At 48.7% G+C, this 27,220-nt stretch overlaps 1 protein-coding gene across 2 annotated transcripts in view; it reads left to right on the plus strand.

The window, feature by feature from the left end:
• Positions 1-27,220, plus strand: part of RETREG1 (reticulophagy regulator 1) — a 121,294-nt gene that overhangs the window by 15,080 nt on the left and 78,994 nt on the right. Inside the window, exons 1-3 of one of the 2 annotated variants that reach the window (XM_072825057.1) lie at positions 3,719-3,744; positions 14,784-14,890; positions 19,463-19,493. In XM_072825057.1, coding sequence (XP_072681158.1) covers positions 3,734-3,744; positions 14,784-14,890; positions 19,463-19,493 — 149 coding nt within the window. In that variant the 5' untranslated portion in view covers positions 3,719-3,733. Of the gene's footprint in view, positions 1-3,718; positions 3,745-14,783; positions 14,891-19,462; positions 19,494-27,220 lie in introns of those variants that run through there. The other variant, XM_072825056.1, reaches the window with a different exon arrangement.

Raw genomic sequence — 27,220 nt, forward strand, 5'->3', positions numbered from 1 at the left:
AAGTGAAGACAGAGGCTGTCCTTTGGAGGCATGTTGCAGGCAGTGTCTGGGCCTCGGTGGCTCCCAGCGCATGGACCCCAGATCCAGCTTTGGACACGGGGGAGACGGCCGTGAGCTGGAGGGGGACATGCACGAGCTCCTCGCACACTTACGTTCCTGCGCCTCCCGTGCCCGTGTCACGGGCTCTGCTTCGGCAGGGGAACCGCATTTCATCTACACATGCATCTCTGTGGGAATCTGGTTCCTTGGTCTGCCTTTCGAATTTAGCTCCCAAAAACCTTCTTGTAAATTCAGAACAAAAGCTGCATTGATGTCGTGTGTATGACATCAGAAAGTTTTAGTGAGAGACTTTCAACAGTTCATGAGAAAATGGTGTAGTGAGACTTCCAACTTTTTCTTAAAAATGATATCTAAGTAGTTGAAGATATTTAACAACAAAGTTTCATCTTCAGCTCGAGTTTTATTTATTAGGATAGATTTTAAAATAGACTCCAATGGAAATGGAAAATATCTAAAAATTGCTTTCTTTTTTTTTTTAATTCACTGGTGGACACTAGTGAACAGTATTATTGAACAATGGGTTTCCTTTATCAAAATGGATCATTTCTATTGAGTTTTTTACTTTTAATATCACAATATAGCTGAAAAGCTGACGCGTTTGTATATTTTTTAAAGATTTATTTTAGGGAGAGAGAGAGAGTGTGCAAGCACTAGTGGGGGCAGGGGGAGACAGAGAGGGAGAGAATGTCAAGCTGACTCCGTGCTGAACACAGACTCTGATGTGGGGCTCCATCCCCGGACCCTGAGCTCATGACCTGGGCTGAAATCAAGAGTCGGATGCTTAAGGGACTCAGCCACGCAGGCGCCCCCGTGTTTGCATATTAATGCCGTGTACGAGGTGCTGTACGTGTGCCAGCTCTCAGCTCCTTGCTGCCCATAAACCTCTGCTGTGTGCAGGGTTACCTGGTGCAGACAGGTGCATGTCCTGAGGCCTGTGGGCCCATGGCTGCCGCGCGCCTATGGCTCAAGAGCATGACTGTTGGCAAAAGAACCATTCCTGGGCTGTAGTCCCTAGATTGTCAATGCCGATCTTCGGCTTCTAGTTAAAACTCCCAGATGCCGGGGCGGCCGGGTGGCTCAGTCAGTTAAGCGTCTGCCTTTGGCTCAGGTCATGACCTCGGGTCCTGGGATCGAGCCTCTCAGTTGGGCTCCCTGCTCAGCAGGGGTCTACTTCTCCTCCCCGCTGCTTGTGCTCTGTCTCAACTACATGAATTCAATCTTTAAAAAACATTGCAGATGCCTCATAAGAAGCCGGGACCGCTCCTGGGTGTTGGTATGGCTTTCCTCACAAGTGTGTCCGCTGAGGCTTGAGGGAGGTACACGTGCTGCCACTCCTCTGGAGATGAGGATGCAGGAGTTGGCCAGGGCACCATTCTCTTTGTCCTCTTTGACCTGAACAAACACATCATCCCAACAGGCCTTTTGTACAGTGGCATTAGGATGGATTACATTCATCGTGTGCCTAATAACTTAATTATGTTAACTGACTTATTTATTAAATAAATATTGAACGAACAACAATGCAAAAAAGTATTAATTGAGCACCGGCTATCACCAGGTGGTGATCTAGTGCTGGAGCATCACCAGCGAGCCGGAGAGAGTGAGCCCTCCCCTCACGTAACCTGCAGTTTGGTGTCGGGAAGTGCAGGCTGTAAACAAAGGCACCAGCGGATCAGTACACAGGTAGAAAGCGAGATGAGAACCACGAAGAGAAAAGACAACCTGGAAGAGCCTCAGAGTAGACTCTGATTGCAGGCCGCCAAGGAGATGACGTTTCAGCCCCATATTGACTGTGACCACCGTCCACAGGGTGATACCTTGATTCATTCTTGTGCTTTGCCAGGCTTCTGGAAGCAAACACCTTTTGCTAAAGGACGTGTGTTCTCCTTGATGAGCACAGCCAGGCCCTTGTGGGTGTGGCAGGTTGGAGGTTCTGATGTAGCTGACTGCACGGTTGGGGTTGTTTCTAGAAGATGGGTTATTTTATTTTTTTAAGATTTTATTTATTCAATCATGAGACACAGAGAGAGGTAGAGACACAGGAGGAGGGAGAAGCAGGCTCCATGCAGGGAGCCCGACGTGGGACTTAATCCCAGGACTCCAAGATCACGCCCTGGGCCGAAGGCAGACGCTCAACCCCTGGGCCCCCCAGGGATCCCTAGAAGATGGGCTATTGACCAACCAACAGAGGGCATCTCCGCCATTTGTGGGCCTGGGTTACCTGCCATCCAGGGGTCATCTGATTGAAATGCAAGCTCATGACTGAGATGTCGACCATATTCCCCAGGCTCACGGTGCTTGCTGACTCTGTGGTCGAACGAGGTGTTTCCTGTCATTGCTCATGTGTAACGCCAGATGCTATAAACACCGACGCTGCATCGCTCATTGGGGGAGCCTCATGAGAGACTGTCCCCTCTCCCTATTACACATTATTCTGTTCTCCTCCCCTGCGTTGTTTTTCATGGCCACCGTCTATCTTGTTTGGAGAGTTAATAGGGCCCTGGGAATCTCAGGTGGAATTATCAGGAGAGACTTCTGTTTTCCATTAGAGCTTGGTGAGGGCTGTGCTAAGGGTTTGTCTCCCTTGTTTAATTAGAGAAGGTTGTTAAGGTTGTTTCCACCTCCGTGTACCGCCCAGTGTACACGGAGTGGGGAAAGGGAGTGGGCAGGCCTGTAAAGGTAGCACCTTCTAGGTCACTGGTGTGAGGTTGTAAACCGAGTGTGTTGGGGAGGTGGCTCCTGTAATACCACCCATCACTGTTTCTCTTGTCCTTCCTCTTTTATGGCTTCCTTTTGGCAAAGAGTGAAAAGCATTAAAAACAAACAGACGTACCCAGAGACTCACTTTTAATTAGTTGGGATGGTTCAGTTCATTATCGTAGCACGTGGGCTCCCAAAGTGAGCTTGGGGGGTCGTCTGTGATGTTCACTTACTTTACTTACTCACTTGCTGTGTTTTATTGATGGACTCTTTCTGCATTGAGACCTCACTGTGTAGGTCTTCTCTTACTGGGGTAAGAAGAGGGTGCCCTAAGGATGAAGTATTAAGTTCTTACAGTAGGTGATTAGGGTCTGATCAAGGTGCATTCACCCAAAAAGGGATTGGTTGGAACCAGGGAGGGCTTCCCGTGAGGAAGGGGAGGAGAGGGTGCAGGGTAACGATGGGCTGGAGAATGGGGCCAACCCACAGAACAGAACCGAGGCTGGGTGGGTGCCACACGGAGGCATGCAGCTCAAGTCCAGCTATTTGCACCCTTGAGTTTTTGGAGCAAAGGGGATGGAGAAACAAACGGGTCATTTGCAGCTGTGGTAATGTCCTCGGTCTTAGAACTGCTGCAGAATGGCTGGGTTCCTCTTGGGGTGTGGACGGGTGCAGGTACATTGGGGTGGGCTCTTGAGCAGAACGTGGACGTCAGCTGTTGAGTGGTTGACCACGACTGAATGGGCATTTTTTAAAAATGTAGGTATATATGCGTGTATGTATGTGATCTCTACACCCAACATGGAGTTCGAGCTCAGGATCGAGAGTCCTGTTCTTCCAGCTGAGCCCGCCAGGGCCCCCTGAATGGACATTTAAAGGGCAGGAGCCAAAATGACAGTTATTCTTTCAGATCTACTCTCTAGAACATTCTGGAGCTTTAGATCAGTTGGTTAAAGTGAGATGCCGAGGGACTATGAATGGCATGTAAGTAGAACGTTTGAATAGGAGTCAGTAAGACCCAGGTCTTTCACTTACAGGCTGCGTGGTTTTAAACACGTTGCTCCAGCTCCTCTATTTGTGAAGATCTTGTCATATGTCTCACTTCATCGGGTTGTTTCGGAACATTAAATGATCCGGGGAAGTGAAAATATCCAGCACGTGGTAGGTTCTCATGACACATCTCATCTCACCCAGTAGTGTGTGTCCCACTCACTTAGAGCCTTCTTCTAGAAGCAGCTTCAGCACCTGCTCAATGCCTGTATACGGTACATGCATTTATTTATTTATTTATGAAGAAGCCCCAAACTTCACCTTGATGTTTGGGTCAATTACGTGCACAGCCTCTAGGTTTAGAGTGTATGGATTCGGAGAGTGTTGGAATGGATAACACCTTGAGAGATCTTCCCTTCTTCCCTCTTAACCCTCCTGTGCTACACTGCAGTGTGTGATTTTGGTCAGCTCTCCCCCTTCTTCTCGTAGCTCCTTTCTGTGGCTGAATCTGGTAGTCCGTGCTTAGCCTGTGGCAGCCTAGCTGGAGTGGCCTGCAGAAGTTGGCTCACCCACCCTCCTTGAGAGTCTGCTTCTGCTGAGCTGCACTGGGCACCTGGGTAGGTGCAAGGCCCTCTGGATTGGCAGGTACATACACCAGGTAGAGCTAAGGAACCCGTTGCATGCCCTCCCCCCACCCCCCCACGGTACACCCTGTTGGATTTGCTCCTGGCTTTTTTCATAATTCCAAAGCAGGAGGAGAGAGAGCAGGCCTGATTTCACTTTGCCTTGAGCTCACATGAATTTGGTTCCACTCCAGCCGTACCCTTGGCCTCTCCCGTTCTCTGGGCTCAAGAACACAAACTCCCTGCTGCTCCACACTGCTGCCCTTGTGTTTCATCACCGTGCCTTGCTGACCTGTGCACATTCCTGGAATTCATTGGATTATCACCACCCTTTTCTACTAGAGACAGCCTGTCTCCCTCCTCCACTGCAGGATGCTCTTTCCGATGGCTATGAACCAATGTTGCCCTGCCTATGGGTGCCTTCCAAAATGTCTCATCTCCCTGTAGAAAGTCTCTCATCTCTTTATTTTCTTTCTTCGTTTTTCTCTTCTCTCTTGCTTCTAATTCACTTTTTTGGTCATCACAACTAAAGAAATACCTTCCTAGAAGAAAAAGTCTTCTGAGTTTTATTCAGTCTTCAATTTGTAATTAATAATCGTGACTTACCTTACTTCACCTTCAAAGAGGGTGATTACCCTCTTTCTTTCCAAATTATTTAAAACTATATATTTTATTGACTTTTAAGAAAATGTATCTCCCTCTCCCCAACCTACAGGCGTGTTTAAACAGATCTGAAATTAGGATGTATTTTCATCTTGCAATTCAGAGAGTCATGGTTATTTGGTAGATTTTTTTAATCTGCCTAACAGTGCATAATTTAATTTCACAAAGCATCTTCAGACAGTGTTTACATGATCTGTACAAAAGGCCAGGAAAAATGAAAGCCAACTTTGGTTGAGATTCAGAATTTTGTAATTTAGGGAAGATGGCTACCGGTATGCCTAACTCTTGAGAAGATATAGGACTATCTTCCAGCAAAGTGTGATAATGTTCTGAACTTTGAATAAAAATGTTGGATAGGTCATTGTGATTGATTGATTGATTGATTGTGAGACCCTCCTTTTATGATTTGAGCTACGGTAATATTACATAAAGACAACCATACATAGAGGACTCTGTCTAGGCAAAGTCTATGATTATATATATTTCAGTAAAGGAAAACAGAACCTGCTTTTTGGGTCTCTAGCTTGAAAGAGTTATAAAGCAAATACTACAGATTAATTCCCACCTCATAACTATGGAGGGTCTAGTGTTTTTTTCCATGGATTCCTTTCCCTGAAGACAAAAAATTGTATTTTTGCTGTTAACATTATTTCATAAGGCAAAGTGGGTTATTCTGTACACAGAAGTGGGGGTTAGAGTTTCACATGTGGGACACACTAAATATTATTCTTTATGTTCATAAACCAGAGAATTTTTTAAAAGCTTTATTTATTTATTTGAGGGGCCGCCGAGCAAGAGAGGGAGAGAGACTCTCTAGCAGACTCTCTGCTGAGCACGGAGCTTGACGTGGGGCTCAGTGTCATGACCCCAAGATCAGACCTGAGCTCAAACCAAGAGTCAGACAGTTAACCAGCTATGCTACCCAGGTGCTCCCATAACCAGAGTTTTTTATTTGTCTTGTGAGTTATCCTTTTATTTGCTTTATGACAAATTTAGCCTCTTGAGCCATTTAATTTGACCTTGAACACTCATCATGAAGAAATGGAAAATTTAGCTTTTTGTCTTGTCCAATGGATACACAACTAGCAAAAAAAAATTTGTAGAGATTTGTAATGAGCCGCTGAGCAGAGTCCACAGAACATGGCTCTGGCACCTTCGCGTCCTTCGGCATCATGTCATCCACAGAGCCCCGTGCCAGCCTGGCCACTGTGCTGTAGACTTCCTCCATCGCTAAGGCTGAGGGGGAACCTCCTGGGCCCTGTGTGCAGACCGGTTGCTCGCAGATCCATCCAGGGACGAGGAAGAGCGGTGGCCCTGAATGACCTGTGCGCAGGAAGCTAGAATGGTGGGTGACCCGAGAGTACTTTTGCGCCCAGCCTGTCCTTCTCCTTTGTGGGCATCTCCCTGGAGTACACGACTGTCACGTGACGATGAGCACGAGTGCAGGCTAACTGGCCAGTAGTCAAAGCCCATAATTTGATAGGAACTTTTCTATTTAAAATGGTGGACAAAAAAAATAAAATAAAAATAAAATGGTGGACATATTTTAGAGATTCTACAGCCTCTTCTGTTTCCTTTTTTAACCATTAGACACTTACAATCTTTTAGGCTTTCTCTGGATCTCTGCCTGTTTTCCTTACACTCTCCTTCATCTCTGAACATATGGATTGAGTCTTATTTCTTAGCTGACCCAGATAGCAGAGTGGAGACTAGTCCTAGGAGCAGAACTAGCACCAGATTAAAATTTAAAATGATGTTGCTGAGTCAGAGGGTATAGAAAAAAATGAGAAAATACTAAGGAAAAAAGCAAATAGACAAATGTAGCCAACCGAAAAGTGAATCAGAAATGATGCTCTACGAGTGTAGCTAGCAATCATCCGTGGGCTGTAATAATCATAAGCTAAACATGAGTCATCTGGGCAGTGTGGTATTTTTTAAAGCAGTCATCACATTGAGATGTAGAAATTGGACACAGTTTGCTAAAGCAAAAGTGCACGTAGTGATTTGGAGCTCTGCTTTTCCAAAGCAGCTAAACCATATAGTATGTCTTCATAGAACAAATGGGGTATTATTATACAAATACAACTTATATATCTATAAGATGTATGTATTTATTTTGATATAAATTTTATAAATATATTTATAAAATTTGTATATAAACATATACACAAATACATATTTATAACGTGTATATAATACATACATGTTCTATTCCATGACAGTGGAATTGTCATTTGCAGTGTTTACCTATCGTGATAGGTCTATGTATATTATAGTTGTCATATATGATATTTACTTGCCTTGCTTTACGAAATCTGGAATATCCTTTATCAGAAATTATATCCAATGTCAGCAAAAAGAAGTACCTGTGTCAGACATCATATTTTAATTTTAAAAAGATGTAATTTTTTTTCCTGTTGATGAGGTATAGAAAAGCCCATCCATCTGCAGAAGGATGTTTCTGATAGCCAGAGACTCCGGGATTAGTGGTGCCTTCTCCTTTCTGGATCCACTGATGTCAGCATAGGTTCCCAGGCTAATTTGGATACAGGCAAGGGTTAGTGGCCTTTTTTATTGAAGTAAAAGTTATTTTTAGGAGAAAAGAGCCTTAATCGTTCAGCTGTGGGGATGCCCCTCCGAGGCACAGTGAGGCAGAGCTGGTTAAATGGGCGAGTGGCCTGTACAGTCACCAGAGCCTGGTGTTCAGAAGGCCCCATGGTTGGGGATTACTGCTCCACGGTTGCTGCCTTGCGGTTCTCTATACTTTCATCTTTGGAGTTCTGTTTTGTAGGTGAAGTCTGATGGGACAGTGAGCAAGCTCTGGGGGTGTGGAGCTTCACCTCGCCTTGAGGGGTTCTTGCTGTCCCCTTGCACCACTTGTCAGCCATCCTGCCCAGCCGCCCTCCCCCTCCCAGCTGCTCTGCATGACCTCCCTGCAGTGGGCAGGTTGTATCAAGAGGTAGAGGCTTGTGTTCCAGTGTGGCCATCTGCCCCTCACAGCAAGGCCTGGGCACAAGGGTGAGGAGGGTCCTCATCAGGCATGTGCCCCTCAGCCTCGAGATAAGGTGTTCGCTGCCCTTGCCCCAGCTGGTGATGCCAGAGTGCATTCAGGGCTGATGGGTCATGGGCATTGTACCCACTCTGGATCCAGGTCCCAATATGCCCTGCAGTGGGGGTTGAAATATCTTGGGGACCCATTAGTCATGGGTGGGGGTTACAGACTGGTGGGAGCGGGGTATTGACTTCTCCACCTCCAGCATTTTCACCTTGCAGTGGACCTGGAAAATCATGTGTGCCCTGAGTGAGGGTGATGTGCATCCACAGACCTCCCTCTTCGAAGTCTGTACTTGATCACTCTGCATCTCATGATTTCTTGGGCATCCTGCATTTTGACCACAACCCATCTCTTAATTACTATTCGACAACATTCAGGAATCGTCTGATCACCCATGTGTGGCCATCTTTCCTTTAAAATTCCACCATGGGGGGATCCCTGGGTGGCGCAGCGGTTTGGTGCCTGCCTTTGGCCCAGGGCGCGATCCTGGAGACCCGGGATCGAATCCCACGTTGGGCTCCCGGTGCATGGAGCCTGCTTCTCCCTCTCCCTCTGCCTGTGTCTCTGCCTCTCTCTCTCTCTGTGTGTGACTGTCATAAATAAATAAAAAAATAAAATAACATAAAATAAAATAAAATAAAATAAAATAAAATAAAATAAAATAAAATAAAATAAAATTCCACTATGGGTGACATGGTCACCACTTGTGAATTCTGAGTGGGCAGATGAGCAGAGTGCTTGCTCACTCAGCGCTTGCTCACTGGGAAAATCCCTGGCCCTGGCGCTCAGATCAGGACGAGCCCCATGATCCTCTTTGGCAGGTTCTGATGGTGTTTAGTTGTGCAGCTGAGAAGTGCTTCATACCTCAAAGTCATTGTCAGCATCAGTCAAGCAGATCAATACTTACAAACACTTAGACTTCAGGAATGCATTAGGTTTCAGCAACACGTTTAAGGAAATCTATTATTATGCCTTTGTGGATAAGATGGAGTGATATGGACAAGACTGTAGGGGTGGACAGTCTATCATATTCATAAGTGCTGATGAATAAATCTAAGTCACTCTGGAAGCAGTTGCTAATGGAGAGTGACAGGACACCCGCACTGACTGATCAGGAGTGTGGATGAGGACCGATGACCTGCAGATAGCAAGTGTGTGGGTGCTATGAAGGTGGACAAGAGAACAAATGGGATTGATGACACCATTAAGGTCTGTGGGTTTGACTGATGGGCTCTGTCAAACAGGAACAAATTCAATAGGACATACTTAGATTCAAAAGTTGCATCTGAAAAATAGGATCCATGGAGGTTTTTAACTGCCTATTAATCCAGGATAAGCTGGGATGCTGATGGACCTGTTTAAAAAAAAAAAAAAAAAAAAAAGAGGCTGTCCCCAAGATTTGAAAACTTGTGACGACACAAAATCCTTCACACAATAGCTATTTTATTCATAATCGCTCCAAATAGGAAGCAACCAAGTTGTCCTTCAGTAGTGAGTGAATTAGCAGCGGTCCATCATATAAGAGAATGTTATTCAGTGTAAGAAATGAGCTGGGGCTCCTGGGGGGCTCCGTCGATGAAGCGTCTGCCTTGGGCTCAGGTCCTGATCTCGGGGTCCTGGGATGGAGCCCTGCATGGGGTGCCCTGCTCAGCGGGGAGCCTGCTTCTTCTCCCTCTGCCTCTGCCCCCCACTTGTGCACACACTCTCTCTTGGTCTCTCTCAAATAAATACATAAAATCCTTAAAAAGTTCGTACCAGAGGACTCAGGATCCTGCCTGAATCGGCACCCACCAGCCAAGATGGGACCCTCGATGATCAGTAGGAATCACACTCCGTGCACTGAAGCACGTCATGTGTTTGTAGCGACAGTAAGGGAAGGAATGAAGAAAACCCATGGAGTTACCCTTGGAGGAGCCTAAGGAGCTGCCTCATTACCTTGACAGCTGGTAGATAAAGAATCAAGGATTAATCCTGGGTCTCTTGTGACCTCCATCTCTCAGGGCACCTTCGTCCATAGGGGAAATTTCTCTCTGTGGGTCTTTGAAGGCCTCCCCTCTGTATAGATCTGATGCAGCAAGAGCGAGGGGTGCTCACTCTTGGGTATCTCCCCAGGGTCATCCTCATCAGTGGCTGCCGATATCACAGAAGCATGGACACCGGACACCCAGACAGCACGTGTCTCCTGGTGGAAGCGCACACCACCAACCTATGACGTAGATTCAACTTTGAACCTAAAGCCGGTCACGGCTCTAGATCCAACTACCAGCTTATATAGTCTGCCCAAGGCATGGAGGAAACTGTTAAACTAAGCCACAGGGTTCAGTGAATGATTCTGAGACTCTGGAAGATTTTACTGGACAGATGAGTCTGTTTCTTCCACAAAGAATTTCAAGCGAGAGAGGGTGGGGGGGAGACAGAGACAGAGAGAGAGAGAGAGTGATGACCGGAGATGGCCGGAGACCTGTATATTATAGGAAACTCAAAACTTGCATCATTAATTTCAATGTATGACTTTTCCCAATATTGTTTCAGTCTTTGTGCATATATACACACGTGTGTGCAAAAGGTGGTTGGGTGAATGTGCACGCTCATGGGATTTAATGTCTAGTGACACTAAAGAATTAGAATAAATTTTAAAGGGGAGATTGTGTTTTTATTGTTAGGTTAAATAGTCCTTTTGGGGAAGATATGTGGCATTATCTGAAAATAAAATTATCTGGTGTTTGGGATTTGCTTCAAATAAATGGGATGGTTGGTGGGGTTGGGAAGGAGAACTTGGTAGGAACATAGAATAGGGGCATGGATGCAAAATTGTTGAGGCTTCTATATTATATTTTGGTCTCTCTTTTTATATGTGTTTGAAATCTACCAAAGTAGTTCTTCAGAAATAACTGTAACAACCCAAGCTCCCCTGAATATTAGGCAATTCCTGGAAAATGAAGAAATTAAACTCATGTGTTCCTAAGATTTTGATTTCAAATCACAAGTCTGCACAGCCACAGACTGTTTAAATTTGGAACCGTGAGATGAATCATCTTAAACAGTATAAATAACTAAAATACCAAACATGCATAGGTTTTTTTTTTTTTTTAATACGAATGAGTAATATTAGGGATTCGTTTTGCAAACATTTCTGCACTTAAGTCTTGGGGTTGAGGATGCTAACCTGCGAGGCGGCAATCGTGGAATCTGTACAATCTCAGCATTCCCTTCCTAAGCAGTTGTCGGGATTGCCTTTGCATCAGCCTGAGGATTCTGGTGTGTAAATGAAGTTTATTGGAAGGTGACCTTCCCCTGCTTTTATATAATATCTATGCTGCTTTCACAGAGTGACAGAGTTGACAGTTGCCACAGACTATATGACCCATGAAGCTGAAAATGTGTTCTGTCTAGGCCTTTGGGGAAAATGTGCTGACCTGGTTGCAAAATATTATTCCTTTCTCATTCACCTTAACTTGTTTGGCAATAGACCTAGGATTTTCCTTTCTTCCAGGTGGTTACAGATGATCACAGCATCATTTATTAAACAGTCCATCCTTTATGGTTGAGGGTTCTTCATGAACAATGAGACCCTTAGCCACAGTGCCCACTGGACCCTTGCCCAGCACCCCTAAGTGGAATTGCTGTTGCAGTGCCCTCCAGGTGAAGTCTCTCAGGAGCCAGGGCTGAGGGTTACAGCCCTGTCATTACCTGATGTTTCTATTCCTGGAAGATCATAACTTCTAAGAGTAATTAATGACCTCCACTGCTTGGGTTGGTTTTCTTTCTTTCTTTTTAAAAAGACATTTAACTGGTTTTCTGGCCAAGGGAAGACCTTTAAACTTGAGGGAACCTTCCTAGGGCTTTGCCTGACTCTGCAAAGCAGGTGATTCTAACAAAACATCCTAATTTAACATCTGTGTAGATTTTCTCTGATGTGGTGAATGAAACTGTGAGTTACAACTCATTTATGAGCTTTGAATCACCTTAGAAATACAGTCTTCATTTAAAAATATGATAGAATTGAATGGAAAATAGCAGAAGGCATTACAAATTATAAGGATGAGTATTATTTGGGGGTGCCTGCTGGCTCAGTCGGTAGAGGGTGCAACTCTTGATTTCAGGGTTGTGTGTTCAAGCCCCACGCTGGGTATAGAGATTACTTTTAAAAATCTTTAAAAAAGGAAAAATTCAGGTGCTTGGGTGGCTCGATTTGTAAAGCATCTGACTCTTGATTTAGGCTCAGGTCATGCTCTCAGGATTGTGAGATCAAGCCCTGCATCAGGCTCTACGCTGAGCACAGAGTCAGCTTGAGATTTGCTCTCTCCCTCTCCCTGTGATCCTATTTTTTTTTTCTCTCTCTCTCTAAAAAAAAAAGGATAAATTTATTTTTTGAAACTTTGGTTCCATTTGTATGCATTTAGATGTACATGAATTTCTTACTGTGGGTCACCATCAAAAATTTGGTAACTGCCATGGCAGTATCAGGTGGGGAAAACTGAGAGAGCTTGGCACACGGACGTGGAGAGCAGTGATCATGAGCTGATAGGAGGAAGTAAGGAAGAAGAAAACAAATACCCCAAACCAGCCTTGGTTAATACAAACATATATGAGCTCCAAAAATAGAGCCAGAAGCTCCAAAAATAGAGCCAGCTACTCTTCTCAGAGTAGAAGGACAAATCATTATTGCTAAAAAATATAGATGTTGGCCTTATGGATTTTCTTATATGTCTGCCCCTTCCCTCTGTGCTGCTTGTTCACTATTTCCTTCTGGTAGAACAGTGGCTGGCCCAATGTAGACACTTTCCAAATAAGTGTTTGTTGAATACAAATACTAGTAGTTAGAACACCTATTTCAGAGGATCAGGGCGGGGGCCAGCGCGGGGAGGAGCCTGGGGCCTGGGAATTTATATTTTAACAATCTTTCCAGACAGCAGCCTGGGGCTGTGGCAGATCAGTATTTAAGAATCACTGACTCATTTTACCTGGTTATTTTCCTGGCCCAGGTCACACACACAGTTAACATTATAATCAGAACTGGAGCCCGGTTGCCCACCTTCTGCTGGGGAGCTTTTCCCATAAAATCACCAGCAGCATCTCACACCCTCCATGTCTCATCAAACACATTGCACGACCTTCTAATGTACGCCCCGAACACCATGCTTCCTCATCGTCCCCCTCATCCTGTCAGTTGCCCTCAGGCATTTTCCTAAATCACCCATCATTCCATTTTCCTGCCCTATACCTTTGGGTTTCTATTTAGTGCCGGTAACATTGAGACGAGATGCTGTGGCACATCATTCAGGGCCTCCCACAGTGTGCCCCCAGCCTGTCCCCTCAATATCTTCTCTCTCGGCAGTCTGCCAAATCTCTGCTTTATCCAGATCCTTCCGCGGGGACGCCCCGGAACACGCAGCATGCCCCAGGCACACCTGCCCCTTCCCTGACTCTGACCGTCTGTACGCGTTGTATCCTCCAACTGGAACAGTCTCTGTTTTCCTCTGAATTACATCCATCCTGCCAGACCAAGTGCAGGGGCCATTCTGTAAAGTCTTCCCTCATGAGTGAGCTAATCACTCCTCCTCCTTTACCTCTCTTTGTTCTTTGCTCACGTTTGATTGTTAGAGTCCCTCAGACTCATTGTCTTGGATTTTGCTAGCTTGGCCTGCTTGGTCTGTGATGAGGAAGCAAGTTCCTGGAAGACAGGATTCTTTCTTTACAGTATATGTTCTCCTCTGTAAAGCCTACAGTGCCTTTCAACTAGTATTAAATGACATATATGTTAATTTTTCGATGATTAGGACTGCATCAGGATTAATCTTAACTGGTAGTTTGGCCAATTAACCTCTATAGAATAGGCTTCATCCTCTACACGAAGCCTCAGAGCTCCTTGTAACCTGTTTGCCATTTTCTTCCTTTATAAGCCCGATCATAAGACGGTACTGCAGTGTCCGCGCGCTGTTCATGATGAAGAATTCCGTGTTTTTCTCTGGAGAGGAAGGGGCCAGATAGACCAAGGGGTAGTGATCGCAAAGGGGGGGGGCTAGCACCTTGGATCTTTGCTTGCTATTTTCAAGAGAATGAAGGGAGAGGATAGTTGTTAAATAAGTGAATGTGGCGCGAGAGCAGAAGGCCGAGGGCAGGGAGGAAAGGGCATCTGCAGTAGCTACTCCGCATGTCGGGAGACCCCGCGGCGCTCCCCTTCTAGCGCCTCATGATTCGGTTGCAGGTCACTTCCATTCTCCATCTGTTAGCAGAGCGATATTTGGGGCACACCCGACATAGCAAATCCTCTGCCCAGATCAGAGGTTACAGCGGAAAGCCTAGCACAAAAGCGTACATGGCTCGAGCGCTTTTATTTTGCTGACTTCGATGCCGATGAAAATAACTTCGATGTGGTCTCAGTGGGGTGATGCTGAAAACTGAAATTTGGATTGTTTCCATGGTGAAGACTAAACCTGTTTTTTTTTTTACTTCATTTGAGAGAGAGCTTGCATGAGAGAGACTGTGAGAGCAGGGGAGGGGCAGCGGGCGAGGCAGGGAGGTGAGCAGGGAGCCCGATGTGGCGCCACCCCAGGACCCGGGATCACGACCTGAGCCGAAGGCTCAACCAGCTGAGCCACCCAGGCGCCCCGAGACTAAACCTAATTTTTAAAAAAAAGGATAAAAATTCTAAAATTGATATAATGATTTGTCTGTTTTTGCTGTTGCAGGTTCCTCGCGCTGACTCCGTGGAGAGTGTACCACCTGATTTCTGTCATGATACTTGGGCGTGTTATTATGCAAATAATAAAGGATATGGTTTTGTCTAGAGCTAGAGGTAAGAAAACTGAGAATTCATTTTTATGCTAAATAATTTTCTAGGCCGTGAATGTCTGATTTTCGCGTAGGCATATTAACCAAGTAGTTTTAAAAGGGAACAAAATAACAGATCATGTAGACGTTGACTTTGGTGTTATGTTGATTGAATATTTATTTGGTAAATATTTATTTAATACGTATTATTTACTCACCTGATGTTGTCCCAAGTCATAGCTAGTGCTCCTGGGTGAAAGGTCTGTGGGGGCTGGTTTCGCTCGGGCTCTAAGCACCACGTAAATATCATTTTGATACTCGAGTAGGCTGCAGCAAGGCTGACAGTGAAATCTTTATTACGCCCCGCATGGTGACACTTGGACCGCTGGAAGATGGACTCATTTATGTAAAAATTTTCTCTGCCCCTGTGAAGAAAAAAATTATTCAGGGCTTAAAAACAAATAATAGTTGGGCGCCTGGCTGGCTCCGTCAGTAGAACATATGACTCTTGATCTCGGGGTTATGAGTTCCAGCCCCACGTTGGAGGTGGAGATTACTTAAGAACAAAACCAGAAGACAAGGAATAGTCAAGTAAATATTAACAAACAAGTTCATAATGATGAAAAACGAGCTGACTGTAAACATCGTTTAGAAGTGAGAAGTTCGAATTACTTTTGAAATTTGCTTAAGGTGTTTCCTGAGTGATTCGTCTATATCACGAATGTGAGTCCAGCTTTCCTGTCCTTGGAGAGGCCCCTCCTCACAAGGTTTGAGTAGTTTCCATGAATGGGCGAAACACCTTCCTCGGAATAACTGAGTCCTGGATACTAAGTGTGATAAGACTGATTGGATCAAAAAAGTGAACAGGAGGAGGTTATAGTGAGACATTTGAGTCCCTGAGTGATTTATTTATTCTCTGCCCAGTGGAGAACCTGCTTCTCCCTCTCCCTCTGCCTGCTGCTGCTCCTGCTTGTGCTTGCTCGCTCTCGCTCACTCTCTATCAAAGAATAAATGGGTAAAAAAAAAAAAAAAAAAAAGGTTTAAAACAAAAGAGATGATTAACTGCCTGAGCCACCCAGGTGCTCCTCCAGGCCCCTAACTTTTAGCCCCTCTCAGGCACCTGCCCCAGGACTTTCTGTTCACCACAGACGAAGGGAGGCCGCCTGGAGGTGGAGCACCTCACTCTGGGGTTTTGCAGGGGGTCAGTCAGATAAGGCACAGCTACGCCCTGTTTTGCCCTGATCCGTAATGGGTAGATGACAGCGCATTTTCCTCCACTGGACTTTTACCCCCTAAAACCTCCCTCAGGGGAATCTTAGAAGAAATCACTGCTTAAAATTTAATCAGCAGCCATTTTAGGTGAGCAACTCAGGAGTTTCAAATTTTTTAAAGGATTTATTTATTTTTTTATTCATGAGAGACACACACAGAGAGGCAGAGACACAGGCAGGGGGAGAAGCAGGCTCCCCGCGGGGAGCCCGATGCAGGACTCGATCTCGGAGCCCCGGGACCATGCCCTGACGCTCCACTGCTGAGCCACCCAGACGTCCCAACTCAGTAGTTTCAGCGTTGAATCAAATTTGGTCCCGTCTGGGCACAAGTGACAAGGAGCGGACAAGCAGGGACAGAGCTGGAAGGCTTGCGACTATTCACTTTCTCACTCTCGGCCCCTGGCGCAGAGGCCCTTCTCAGCCGTGGCTCATTGGCTTCATGTTCTTGCAGATACGGGACTTGCATGTTCCCAAGGTGGGGCCACCTCGTGACAAAGGGTCAGGCCTTAAAAAAAAAAAAAGGGTCAGGTCTTCACAAAGCTAGGCTGGTAGGGCTGGGGAATGTGGGCCAGGGTCGGCTCAGGATCCCGCAGTCCCAGCTTTGGGCTTCACCCGAGGCTCAGGTGGCCCGTGACAGTTCGTGGTAGTGGCTGGAGGGGAGACAACAAACACACGGGGATGGGGAAGGAAAGCACCAGGAGGGGGCAAGAGCTGGCTGGCTCCTTCCCAGCCTGATTTAGGGGAAGGAGGTGGTGCCTCTGCACCAACAGGTGGACCCCGCCTTCACCCCTTGGTCGGGGAGGGAGAAAGCGGAGGGCTGTTGCTTCAGCCCCGCTGAGTCTCCAGGGAAAGGGGAAGGCCGGGGTTCCGATGTCCTGAGTCCTGGGATGGGGGAGGGTGGGCTGGCTCGGGTGCAGGGCGGCTGGGAAAACTGGCAAAAAATCTGGAAAAACTGATCTCAAGGGTCTGGCCGTTGAGCCCACTCGCTGCACGTCGCAGCCGCCGAGGGCACCCGTCCCGACTGCGGGAACACGTCCTCGTCCCCGCAGTGGCTCCAAACCACAGAATCTCTGCTCTGTGGGCCACGGTGCAAGGGCAGGGTCATGGGGCCCAGGTCCGGGCGCCGCAGGGCCGTGCCCCCCTCCCTGCGTCTCCAGCCGCCCCGGTTGCGGGGTGTCGGTGGCTGAGCTCACGGCATCCCCTCCTCCCCCAGCCTCTCCCAGGGAGGCCTGGGATTACCTCTGGGGCCCTGGGCCCAGGACAGGCTGCCCGCCGCCTGCTCCTGCCTCCATCGCATAGACCACCTCCCGTTTGCCACGTAAAAGGTTCGGGGAGGGAAGACCTGCCACCTCTGGGTCACGCGGTCCCCTGCACGGCCGGCCTCCTTGCGCCCCGGGACAGCAGAAACCGACCCAGGGCACAGGGTCCTGTGAGGGCCGCCGCCGGGTCCCCCGCTCCGCTGCTGCCCGCCTGGCCCTGAGGGGACTCCGCTTGTTGGGCTGCGGGCGGGGGGGATCCAGGGCGTCCACACCCGGGGAGCCGGGGGCCCCGGGGCATCCAGGGCATCCCCACTCAGGGGATCCAGGGCATCTAGGGTGTTGGGGGCGTCCACACGCGGGGGTCCAGGGCATCCAGGGCATCCCCACTCAGGGGGATCCAGGACATCTAGGGCGTCGGGGGCATCCACATGCGGGGGTCCAGTGTGTCCAGGGCATCCATACGCGGGGGCTCCAAGGGCTCTGGGAGCTCCGGGGCATCCCCACGCGGCAGCACCGTGGGCGCCGGGGCAGTGAGCGCGGCCGCAGCGCCCCCCTGGGCCCAGTCCCCTTGGCACCTGCTGGCCCGCGGCCTCAGCGGTGGAGCTTGGCCGGGGGTCTTCCCGCTGATGCCCACTGTCCCTTGGCCGCGTCCCCTTCCCTCTCAGGCCGTACTTCCCACCTGGCTCCCCTTCCTGTCCCGTGTTCCAGCAGTGCCCTGTGCGCCAGGGGGACAGCTCAGCAGTTGCCGCACGGACACCTGTGCGGTGTTTATACCTGTCGCCTTTTCATTATTTTTTAAAGATTGTATTTATTTATTCATGAGACACAGAGAGAGGCAGAGATACAGGCAGAGGGAGAAGCAGGGAGCCCGATGCAGACTCGGTCCCAGGTCCCCGGGATCACGCCCTGAGCCGAAGGCCAGCGCTCAGTCACTGAACCCCCACTTCTGCCCCTGGCGCCCCGTCCTTTTCTCTCTTGATGGCCTTGCCTCCTTCACTGCTGCGTCTGGGTACTACTCCCACTGCCAGCTTTAATGACGCGCCACCCTGGGAATGGCCAGGAGGCGGCTTCTGCACCTTCCCATCAAACGAATGCCAGAGACGCCCCTTTTGTCCTGCGGCATCCCCCATCCAAGATCCATGTCATAAATTTTTAAAATTTAGTCCTAGGGGAAAAAGAAGTTTCTCAAAAGTGCTTGCATTCTTTCATCAGACTATTAGAATTGTTCAGTTGATCTAGCTTCCCTTTTTGCCTTGGCTGCCAGTCAGCCCAGGGATGAATCTGTCGCTCAGTTATGGTCACCATATTAGTAGAATCCTGTTCCCCGGGCCCCTGGGGGGGCTCAGCGGTTGAGTGACTGCTTTCGGCCTGGGACGTGATCCTGGGGTCCTGGGATCGAGTCCCACCTCGGGCTCCCTGCAAGGAGCCTGCTTCTCCCTCTGCCTGTGTCTCTGCCTCTCTCTCTGTGTCTCATGAATAAATAAATAAAAAATCTTAAAAACAACAACAACAACAAAGCGAATGATTGCTGTGAGTGAACGTGTTTTCCTGTGGACCTCACGTGAGCCTGCATACGGCTGCAGACACCTAGAGGGCGGTACATAGCAGCCTCCTTCCTCAAAGAACGGTGTCTTGGCTCTCGGGTCAGTGCCAACTCCAGGGCCCACCGTGACGGCCGCCTCTGTTGTCGGCGCTCCGTGGAGCAGCGGTCTTTTCCCGCTTCCCTGAGCCCTTCCCTGTGCCCTGCCCACCTTGATTCCCAGGAGCTCACGCGCGGCACCTGCCCCAGGAGCAGCCCCGTCCCAGGCCGGGCCACGGGTGTAGGGCTCTGTGTCGCACGGCCCCTGCCTAGGGGTCTTGCATGTGGCCGGAGCTCAGGTGGTCACGGGCCGATCCCCCGAACTGATGGTGGTGCCGAGGCGTACCCGGGACAGCTCGGTAGTCTCTAGAGCCTGGAGAGCTGAGCACCTGGTTCAGGTAGCTCAGCGTGCTTCTAAGTGCAGAACTGCCTCCAGAGAAACCACCTCCGGTAGTGTTTCACGCCTTGCCTCTCCTTGCTTGTTGCAGGTGCCCAGCTGTGGAGAAGTCTCAGTGAAAGGTAAGGAACGTTTTTTTTTTCCCCCCAGTGTTTTCACAAACAGGAGGACAGGTGACTGAGCCTCTGAGATGTCCAGTGGGTCCAGATCCATCAGTTGGTTCTCTCCTTCTTTAAAATTGACTTTAGTTTTTAGAACGGTTGAGATTTACAGAAAACCTAAGAGGCTACTACCAAGTTCCCATATACAGATGGCACATCCCCTGCCTTTCTTCTGTTCTCACAGTGATGTTATGTCATCACGATACACTGGCACAGTGAATGAGCCAATAATCAATACGCTGTTATTGAGTAAAGGTCCGTGCGGTGTGTTTTCCCTGGTTTTTGCCCGAAAAACTGTAGGATCCCATCGAGGATTGTAGGATCCCATCGAGGATCTGTAGGATCCCATCGAGGATTGCACAGTGCAGTTCAGAGACCTGGCTCCATAGGCTCCTCCTGGCGGGGACAGCTTCTAGGCCTTTTCCTGTCTGCATTGGCTCTGACGGTTTCGAGGAGTACTGCCTGGGTGTATGGTCGGAGGTCCCTTTGCTAGAATGTGGTGTTGTTCTTACAAGACTGAGGATTTCCCAGAGGTCCAGCACCATGTCTTCGTGTCTTCGCATCTACCCAGGCTGACCTATCACCCACGGTGTTAACCTCGCCCGCCCGGCCAGAGGAGTGTTTGTCAGGTTCTTCCAAGTCGGTTATTAGGCAGGGAAACCAAATTAAATCAGAAGGCTATTGACAAGAGCAGGATCAGAGAGGGTGATCTGAAGCGTGTTCACGATGGTGCCCTTGCGGCATGCAGGCCACGCAGGGCGTGGGTTCCAGTCCTGCCCGCTGCACACCCATGGGACCTTCTTGGGTAAGTGTCTACGCTCTCCGTGCAAGGGAAGAAATGAAGCTTGTTCGTTAATTTTGTGTTGGGAGGGAAATTCGACCCGGGAGCTAGTGTAATTTCAAAGGAATTTTAAAAAGCGTTTTGTGATTTACTGGTACTTATTTTGACTGGTGAAGGTGTCAATGGTCTGCTTTTCTAGAGCCTAGGGCTTTCTGATCGATGCACAAGTTGCCTGTCTAGAAGCTGTTTGAGAGTCTGATAACGATTTAGAAAAGATATTTCACAGCAGGACCGAGGAACTCACTTTGCCAATGCTGCGTTTGGTCCGGGAGCGAGTGGCTCCTTATAAGAGGGCTTTTTTTTTTTTTTTTTTTTTTTTTAAAGATTTGCAGTATTTCACTACTTTGGGAAAGTGCTCCTGTGGTCCCAGAGAAAGCATGATAGTGGAAATAACCTTTTTAAAAAAGATTTATTGGGCAGCCTGGTGGCTCAGCGGTTTGGCGCTGCCTTCAGCCCAGGGCGTGATCCTGGAGACCCAGGATCGAGTCCCGCGTCGGGCTCCCTGCATGGAGCCTGCTTCTCCCTCTGCCTGTGTCTCTGCCTCTCTCTCTGTGTCTCTCATGAATAAATAAATAAAATCTTTAAAAAAATTTATTTCGGTGAGAGAGTGTGCAGTTGGGAGGCCTAGAAGAAGGAGAGAGACTCTCAAACAGACTCCCGCTAGGGAGCTTGGTGCAAGGCTGAGATCAGGACCTGAGCCAGAATCAAGAGTTGGTTGCTGAACCCACTGTGCCACCCAGGTGCCCGGGAACTAACCCTTTTTTTTTTTCTTTTTTTTTTTTTAAAGATTTTATCCATGAGAGACACACAGAGAGAGTCCCCTGATGTGGGACTCGATCCCAGGACCCTAGGGTCACACCCTGAGCCAAAGGCAGGCGCTCAACTCCTGCACCCCTAGGGGCCCCAGAAGTAACCTCTTTAAGGAAGGGTCTCCTCCACTGCGCAATACCCTAGATTTATATTCACGTGCAAGCGATCTTGCATCCTGGGCCCAACCCCACGGCTGACGGTCTTGCCGAATTCACTTGTCTCTTGGCCTCAGTTTTCTCATCTGCTGACCCAGGAGATAGGACAGGGAATCATTTCAAATATCCCTTCCAGCCCTAAAAAGTCTGTAATGCAATTGGAGGGATTTGTGTGTTTGAGATGCCGTGATTCATAATAAGAATACAGATTTGGTCGTTGTCCCCATGTTTGTGTCACAGAGTCACTAAAACTTTTGCAATTTCCCAATTGTTGCAAGGAGTTGTCTTTTGTTATGTTACAGGTGGCTTTTCTCCTGCCCAGAAGGATGGGGAGGGCGGGGGGGGGGGGGGGGGGGGGGGGCTGGTGTGCAGGGGAGGCAGGGGAGGCGGCCTTGTGATGAGAGGGCTAGAACCTCAGTCCTGCCTCCCTTCTCGGCCTGGCCTGGCGAGGGGCTGGCGGCTGAGTCGGTCACCCGTGGCCAACGATTTACAGTCGTGCCTGTGGAACGAAGCTTCCATACAACCCCCAAAGGACCGTGTTTGGAGGGCTTCCAGGTTGGTGAACACGCGGTTTGTGGGGGGGAGCAGCGTGCTCCGGGGGGCACGTGACCTCCCCACGCTTCCCCAAGCCTTGCCCTGTGCTTCTCTTCCAGCTGGATGGTCCCGAGGCATTTTTTTGGTAAGAAACCTGTAATCTAGTAAGTAAGCGGTTTCCGCGTTCTGGAGGCCGCTGGGGCGAATGAGTGGAACCCGAGGGAGGCGATTGTTGGAACCGCCAATCTCTAGCAGGCGGGTCAGCACACATGACAACCTGGGTGGCAAGTGGCATCTGATGGGGGGACGGGCCAGTCTTGTAAGACTGCGCCCCAACCTGTGGGGTCTGAGGGCATCTGCTGTAGCTGAGTTGTACACGGCCCAGCCCCAGCGGGGACCAAGAACCGCGAGGCGGGGAGAAGGAGCCTCTCCTAGCCCAGCCCCACGTCGGGAGCTGGTGATCAGAAGGGGGAGCGCGCATTCCTGTTCCTTTCAGTTTGTTCCCTCCTTATGTTTCTGTTCGGCCAGTGACTCTTTCAAAGGGATTCAATCCACAGTAGAAAGGATACTTCCCAGTACTTTTTCACTGTGGCTTCTCCCCCAGCCCCAAATTTTTATTTGTGATAGTGTGATCTTGGTCCCAGGAGTAGAATTGAGTGATTGATCGCTTACCTGTAACGCCGCCGCTTACCTGGCCGCTTACCTGTAACGCCGCCGCCGCCGGGAGCCCATCGCAACAGGTGCCTCCCTAGTACCATCCCCCACTGAGCCCATCCCCCACCCACCTCCCTTAATCCTGCAGCTAAGTCTCTTAGGGTTTGCCTCTCTCCCTCTTTTCTAGTCCCCTTCCCCTTTGTTTGTATATTTTGTTTTTTAAATCCCACATTGGGTGAAATCATGATATTTGTCTTATTTTGCTTAATACTCCAGCTCCATCCGCGTCGTTGCAAATGGCAAGGTTTCCTTTTTCTGGTGGCTGAGGTCACCACAGTTCCAACTGTGTGATTGTACTCTGTTCCCTATTCATCGTCAAGACATAAAATTACAATACTTACTCCTCTCATGTCTTTGGTTCAGTATGTGGCTTGCAGTGATTCTTGGGTGTCTGGTACCGGGGAGTGCTTGTGTTTTTCACATCAAAAACTTCAAAACCACTATATGGGAAGGACGAAATACAGTGCTGTGTGAGAGGCTCTTGGGGGCAGAGAGGCGCTCAGGGGGACCCAGTGGGGTGAGGCCTTGGCACTTCCCTGGTTGGTTTGCCCGGCCTCGCATGCAGCCAGTGGTTTGTGCTCAATCTCTGAATGAGCCAGGCCTTCTCTCTCCGGGGCTTTGAGTCTTGGGTTCAGGATCATTACGTTCATTGTAAAAAAGTGAATCAAATAATGGACCACGCTGTCTTCACGGTGCCGTTGTAAAGCTTTTAAGTTACAGAGGAGCTCCTTGGAGAGGGAACCCTGTGTGCAGTTGGTGGGGGTGGGTGGGAATGTAAATCGGCCCAGCCACTACGCGAAACAGGACCGAGGTCCTAGAAATTAAGGAGGAGAACTCCCCTATGATCCCGCACCCCCACTCCTGGGTACGTACCCGAGGGAGAGGAACGCATCGTTGCAGAGCGGTGCCCACAGCTGCGTGTCCACGGCCGCGCCAAGACGTGGAAGGGCCTGAGTGTGCTGTGCCGATGGGAGGGTCAACAGGTACACATGTACACTATGGGATATCGCGTAGCCGTACAAAAAGAAGGAAATTCTGCTATTTGTGACACTGTGCGTGAGCCTGGAGGGCGTCCTGCGAAGTCACGTAAGGCAGAGAAGGAGTGTAGGACCTCGCTCCCATGTGGCATCCAGAAAAGCTGCCGGTAAAAACGGAGGGGAGCTGGGGGGCTGCCAGGGGCTGGGGCGGGGAGATGAGACGGGGGCAGAGAGCACGCGCCTGCTGAGATGCGGGCTGACCCCGGGCCCGAGGCGCTGCTGTGCGTGGGACGTGGCCGAGGCTGGGCCTTCGGGGTGGTCGCCAGCAGCAGAGTGAGCTCCGTGCCAGCTGAAGGGGGCTCCCTGTCTGCGTGGCCATCATTTCACGATTCATGCCTGCGTCAAACCTTCGTGTCATAAACAGTGAACTCACGCCACGGTATGTGTCAGCTGTCCCCCAGTAAAGCCTGAAAATAAAGGGGGCCTCCGTCCTTCACAACAGTCTGACAGCTTGACACTCCACAGACCGTTCTCTACCCTTTCGGGGGAACCTGCTTCTATCAGCCTAGCTGGAAGGATTTCCCACAATTTAGCCTGAAGACGGCAATGTCCGTGTGTACCGACATCCGTGTGCAGTTGCCCTGGGCACTTGCAGGCCGCTCGTGAGGTCCGCGTGGCTTAGACCTGTCGAGTACGGTGCAGCCAGCACCTGATCTCTGACGTGGCCCCCAGTAATCAAAGCGGAATAACTCTATAATCGGGTGCCACTCATATATAAATTTTTTTTTTTTTTGGTACCTGGAAAGTTGACTTTGTGGAACTGCGGTTCACAGTAGGTAGGTTCTGAGAAGGGCTCATGCTTGGCCTGTTTCCTTAGCAAACAGTACGTCACCAACTGCAGCCTGGACAGGTGTGTGCAGAGCAGTCTGCCAACTGAGCCAGGTCCACCTCTGTGGGCTCATCCTCGTATTGCAGAGCAGCTTGACCCCCTAGTGTCCTGAGAGCGTCTTATTCCTTTTTTAAATTTTTTAAAATTTTTATTTATTTATTTATTTATTTATTTATTTATTTATTTATTTATTTATTTATTTTTGAGGTCTTATTCCTGCACGTGACTGTGGCAGCTGACTGAATGGGATCTGGGGTTAACAAAAGAGACGTTGTGCACATTGCCTTTTAGTAACATAAAATAGTTTTCCTTCTGGCCAGTAGAAGTTTGACAGAAATCACTTGTGTATATCCCCATCATCCAAAATTTCTGGACAGACTTCTTTTAATGGTTTGGTAGGTTGTAGCCAGATGAGCTGTTCTCATCAAAAATCTTGTTTTATTGCTCAGTGCCAATTTGAAGAAAATACTTAATTTTTTTTTTTTAATAGCAGCTAAACATTTTGAAAATTATGGCTGAGAGCTCTGGGATCTTCCAACAGATGTCTCTGGAATCTTGATGCCTCTCCCAGAATGTCCTACACAGGAGTCGGGGAGTGGCTATCCCGTGACTCGTGAGGACATCAGAGCTACTTTGCTCTACCTGGAGTTGACTCTTCAGAGGCATAGCAGAGAATTAACAGTCCGTGTTTCCAGGGCCTGCAGGGATTAGCAAGAGCTGTGGGCTTTTTGCCTCTATCTTGGTCAAATGGCGGGGGTGTCGGCTTGCCTCCATCTCACCTGCTCTTGGGAGAAACCGTTGCATGGCCCCACTTCATGAGATAAAGTGCCCTTCGGCCTCGTCAGCTTCCTGGTGACTGCCAGTCAGAGCATTCTGGCTGGTTCTGGTTTTTTTTTCCCCCCCGCAGGGTAAAAAGCCAAGAATCTTTGGTTGCGAAACCTAAGTCCTGAGCTTGCCCTAGCTCATTCGCCCAGAACAAATTGGAGCCTTTAAGTAGAGGATGTCTAGTTAATTAAATCCTTGAGCCCGACATTATGTCTCTAGTAAAAGTTAAAAGTCATCTAGCATTTGCTAAATTGTCTCCTCTGAGGAATAGAATTTAGTGTGAAAACTGTGTTTTCAGTATTTACGAATCATTCTTACTCATCAAAATTACAAGCTGAATTACTAAAAGTCCTTTCTTTGCTGTTAGGCATAGAAGCGATTTTGATTTGTGCGTTGAAACTAGTCAATTTTATGGTTTGAGCATTTTTTAATGTGTCCGGCAGTCACCTTGTGCCTTTGTAATAAGGTATTAGGTGTGAAAGCTGTATTTTTTTCAATTTAATTTCAGCCAGAACTTTAGACAGGGAGCCACGTCTCCATGTGTTTTAAAAGAAAATTTTGCTGTGAAGAATACATTTGAGTCAATTCAATGGGGAGATATTATTTACTTTTGGAAAAAATATTCAGTTGAATTCAGAATCTGCTGGATTTTAGCATAGGCATATCTGAATTTGGTTAATTCTTTGGCTAAAGATGTCTGGGCTGGCCTGGGAGCTAAACACTATTCAGATCTGTCTCCTGCCAAAATAAAAATCCAAATAGGCTTTTATTCACTTCCCCCCCCCCCCAAAATAATAATTGAGCACTATTCTGTAGTCCTGTATTGCACAATGGAGAGTCAAAGCCCCTTTCTTCCTCGCTGCTGGGAAAGAACAGCCGCATTCAGTGATTGATGGATGGCGAGCTCTCGGCCAGAGCTGCGGAGCCTGGGTCGGACAGTTTCTAAGTTGACTTCCTCCGGGTTCCCATGGATTGGACTCCTTTTTTAAAGCCATGCTTCGAAAATTCGACCTGTTGGAAGACAAGGATGGCACCCAGGACTATAAGCAGTGGGTAAAGCCGGCTTGCGGGACAGTCTCCTCCTTGCCATTGAGGGTAGACCTCCTAGGAGAAGATTTACGGGTGTTTGAGATGTGCCTTCTGAACATTGAGGGGCCGTTCTTTTCTCTCCGGGTTGTCTGTCAAAGCGAAGCGCCTCCCATGTCAAGGGGCAGGGGCGCCCTGAGATTGCCTCGGACCCTAGGACAGCAGCTGGTGCGTTTCTCGAAGCATTGCAGGTGGGGGCCCCCCGGAGGTGCAGGTCATGGCGCACCGGCTTCGCCGATGGGGGCGACCAGTGCTTAGACCTGTTCTGGTGGCACATTCCTTTCATGAGTCATCGTGTCTCCTCATGGTGAAGCCCATTTACCAAGTCAGAAGCCTGGGCGCTCTGGTCTGGGAGCAGGAGCACTTAGTGAGCCCTCAGTGACTTAACACTCAAGGACCCTTTTTTCTTTCTTTCTTTTTTTTTTTTTTAAGATTTTATTTATTTATTCATGAGACACAGAGAGAGAGAGAGAGAGAGAGAGAGAGAGGTACAGACCCAGGTAGAGGGAGAAGCAGGCTCCATGCAGGGAGCCCGATGCAAGACTTGATCCCAGGTGTCCAGGATCACACCCTGGATCAAAGGCAGGTGCTAAACTGCTGAGCCACCCACGGATCCCCAGGGACCCTTCCTTCCTTCCTTCCTTCCTTCGAGACACAGAGAAAGGCAGAGACACAGGCAGAGGGAGAGGCAGGCTCCCTGGGGGGGAGGGGGCAATGCGGGACTCCATCCCGGACCCCGGGAGACAACCACGGAGCCCCCCAGAGGCCCCAAAACTCAAGGTTCCTTAAGTGAAAAGCACTCAATATTATGTTTTACTATAATTTCTCATTTTTGTGTTTGATAGTTTTTGACATTC

The sequence above is a fragment of the Canis lupus genome, chromosome 4 (assembly GCF_048164855.1).
Source record: "Canis lupus baileyi chromosome 4, mCanLup2.hap1, whole genome shotgun sequence".
Taxonomy (NCBI): Eukaryota; Metazoa; Chordata; class Mammalia; order Carnivora; family Canidae; genus Canis; species Canis lupus.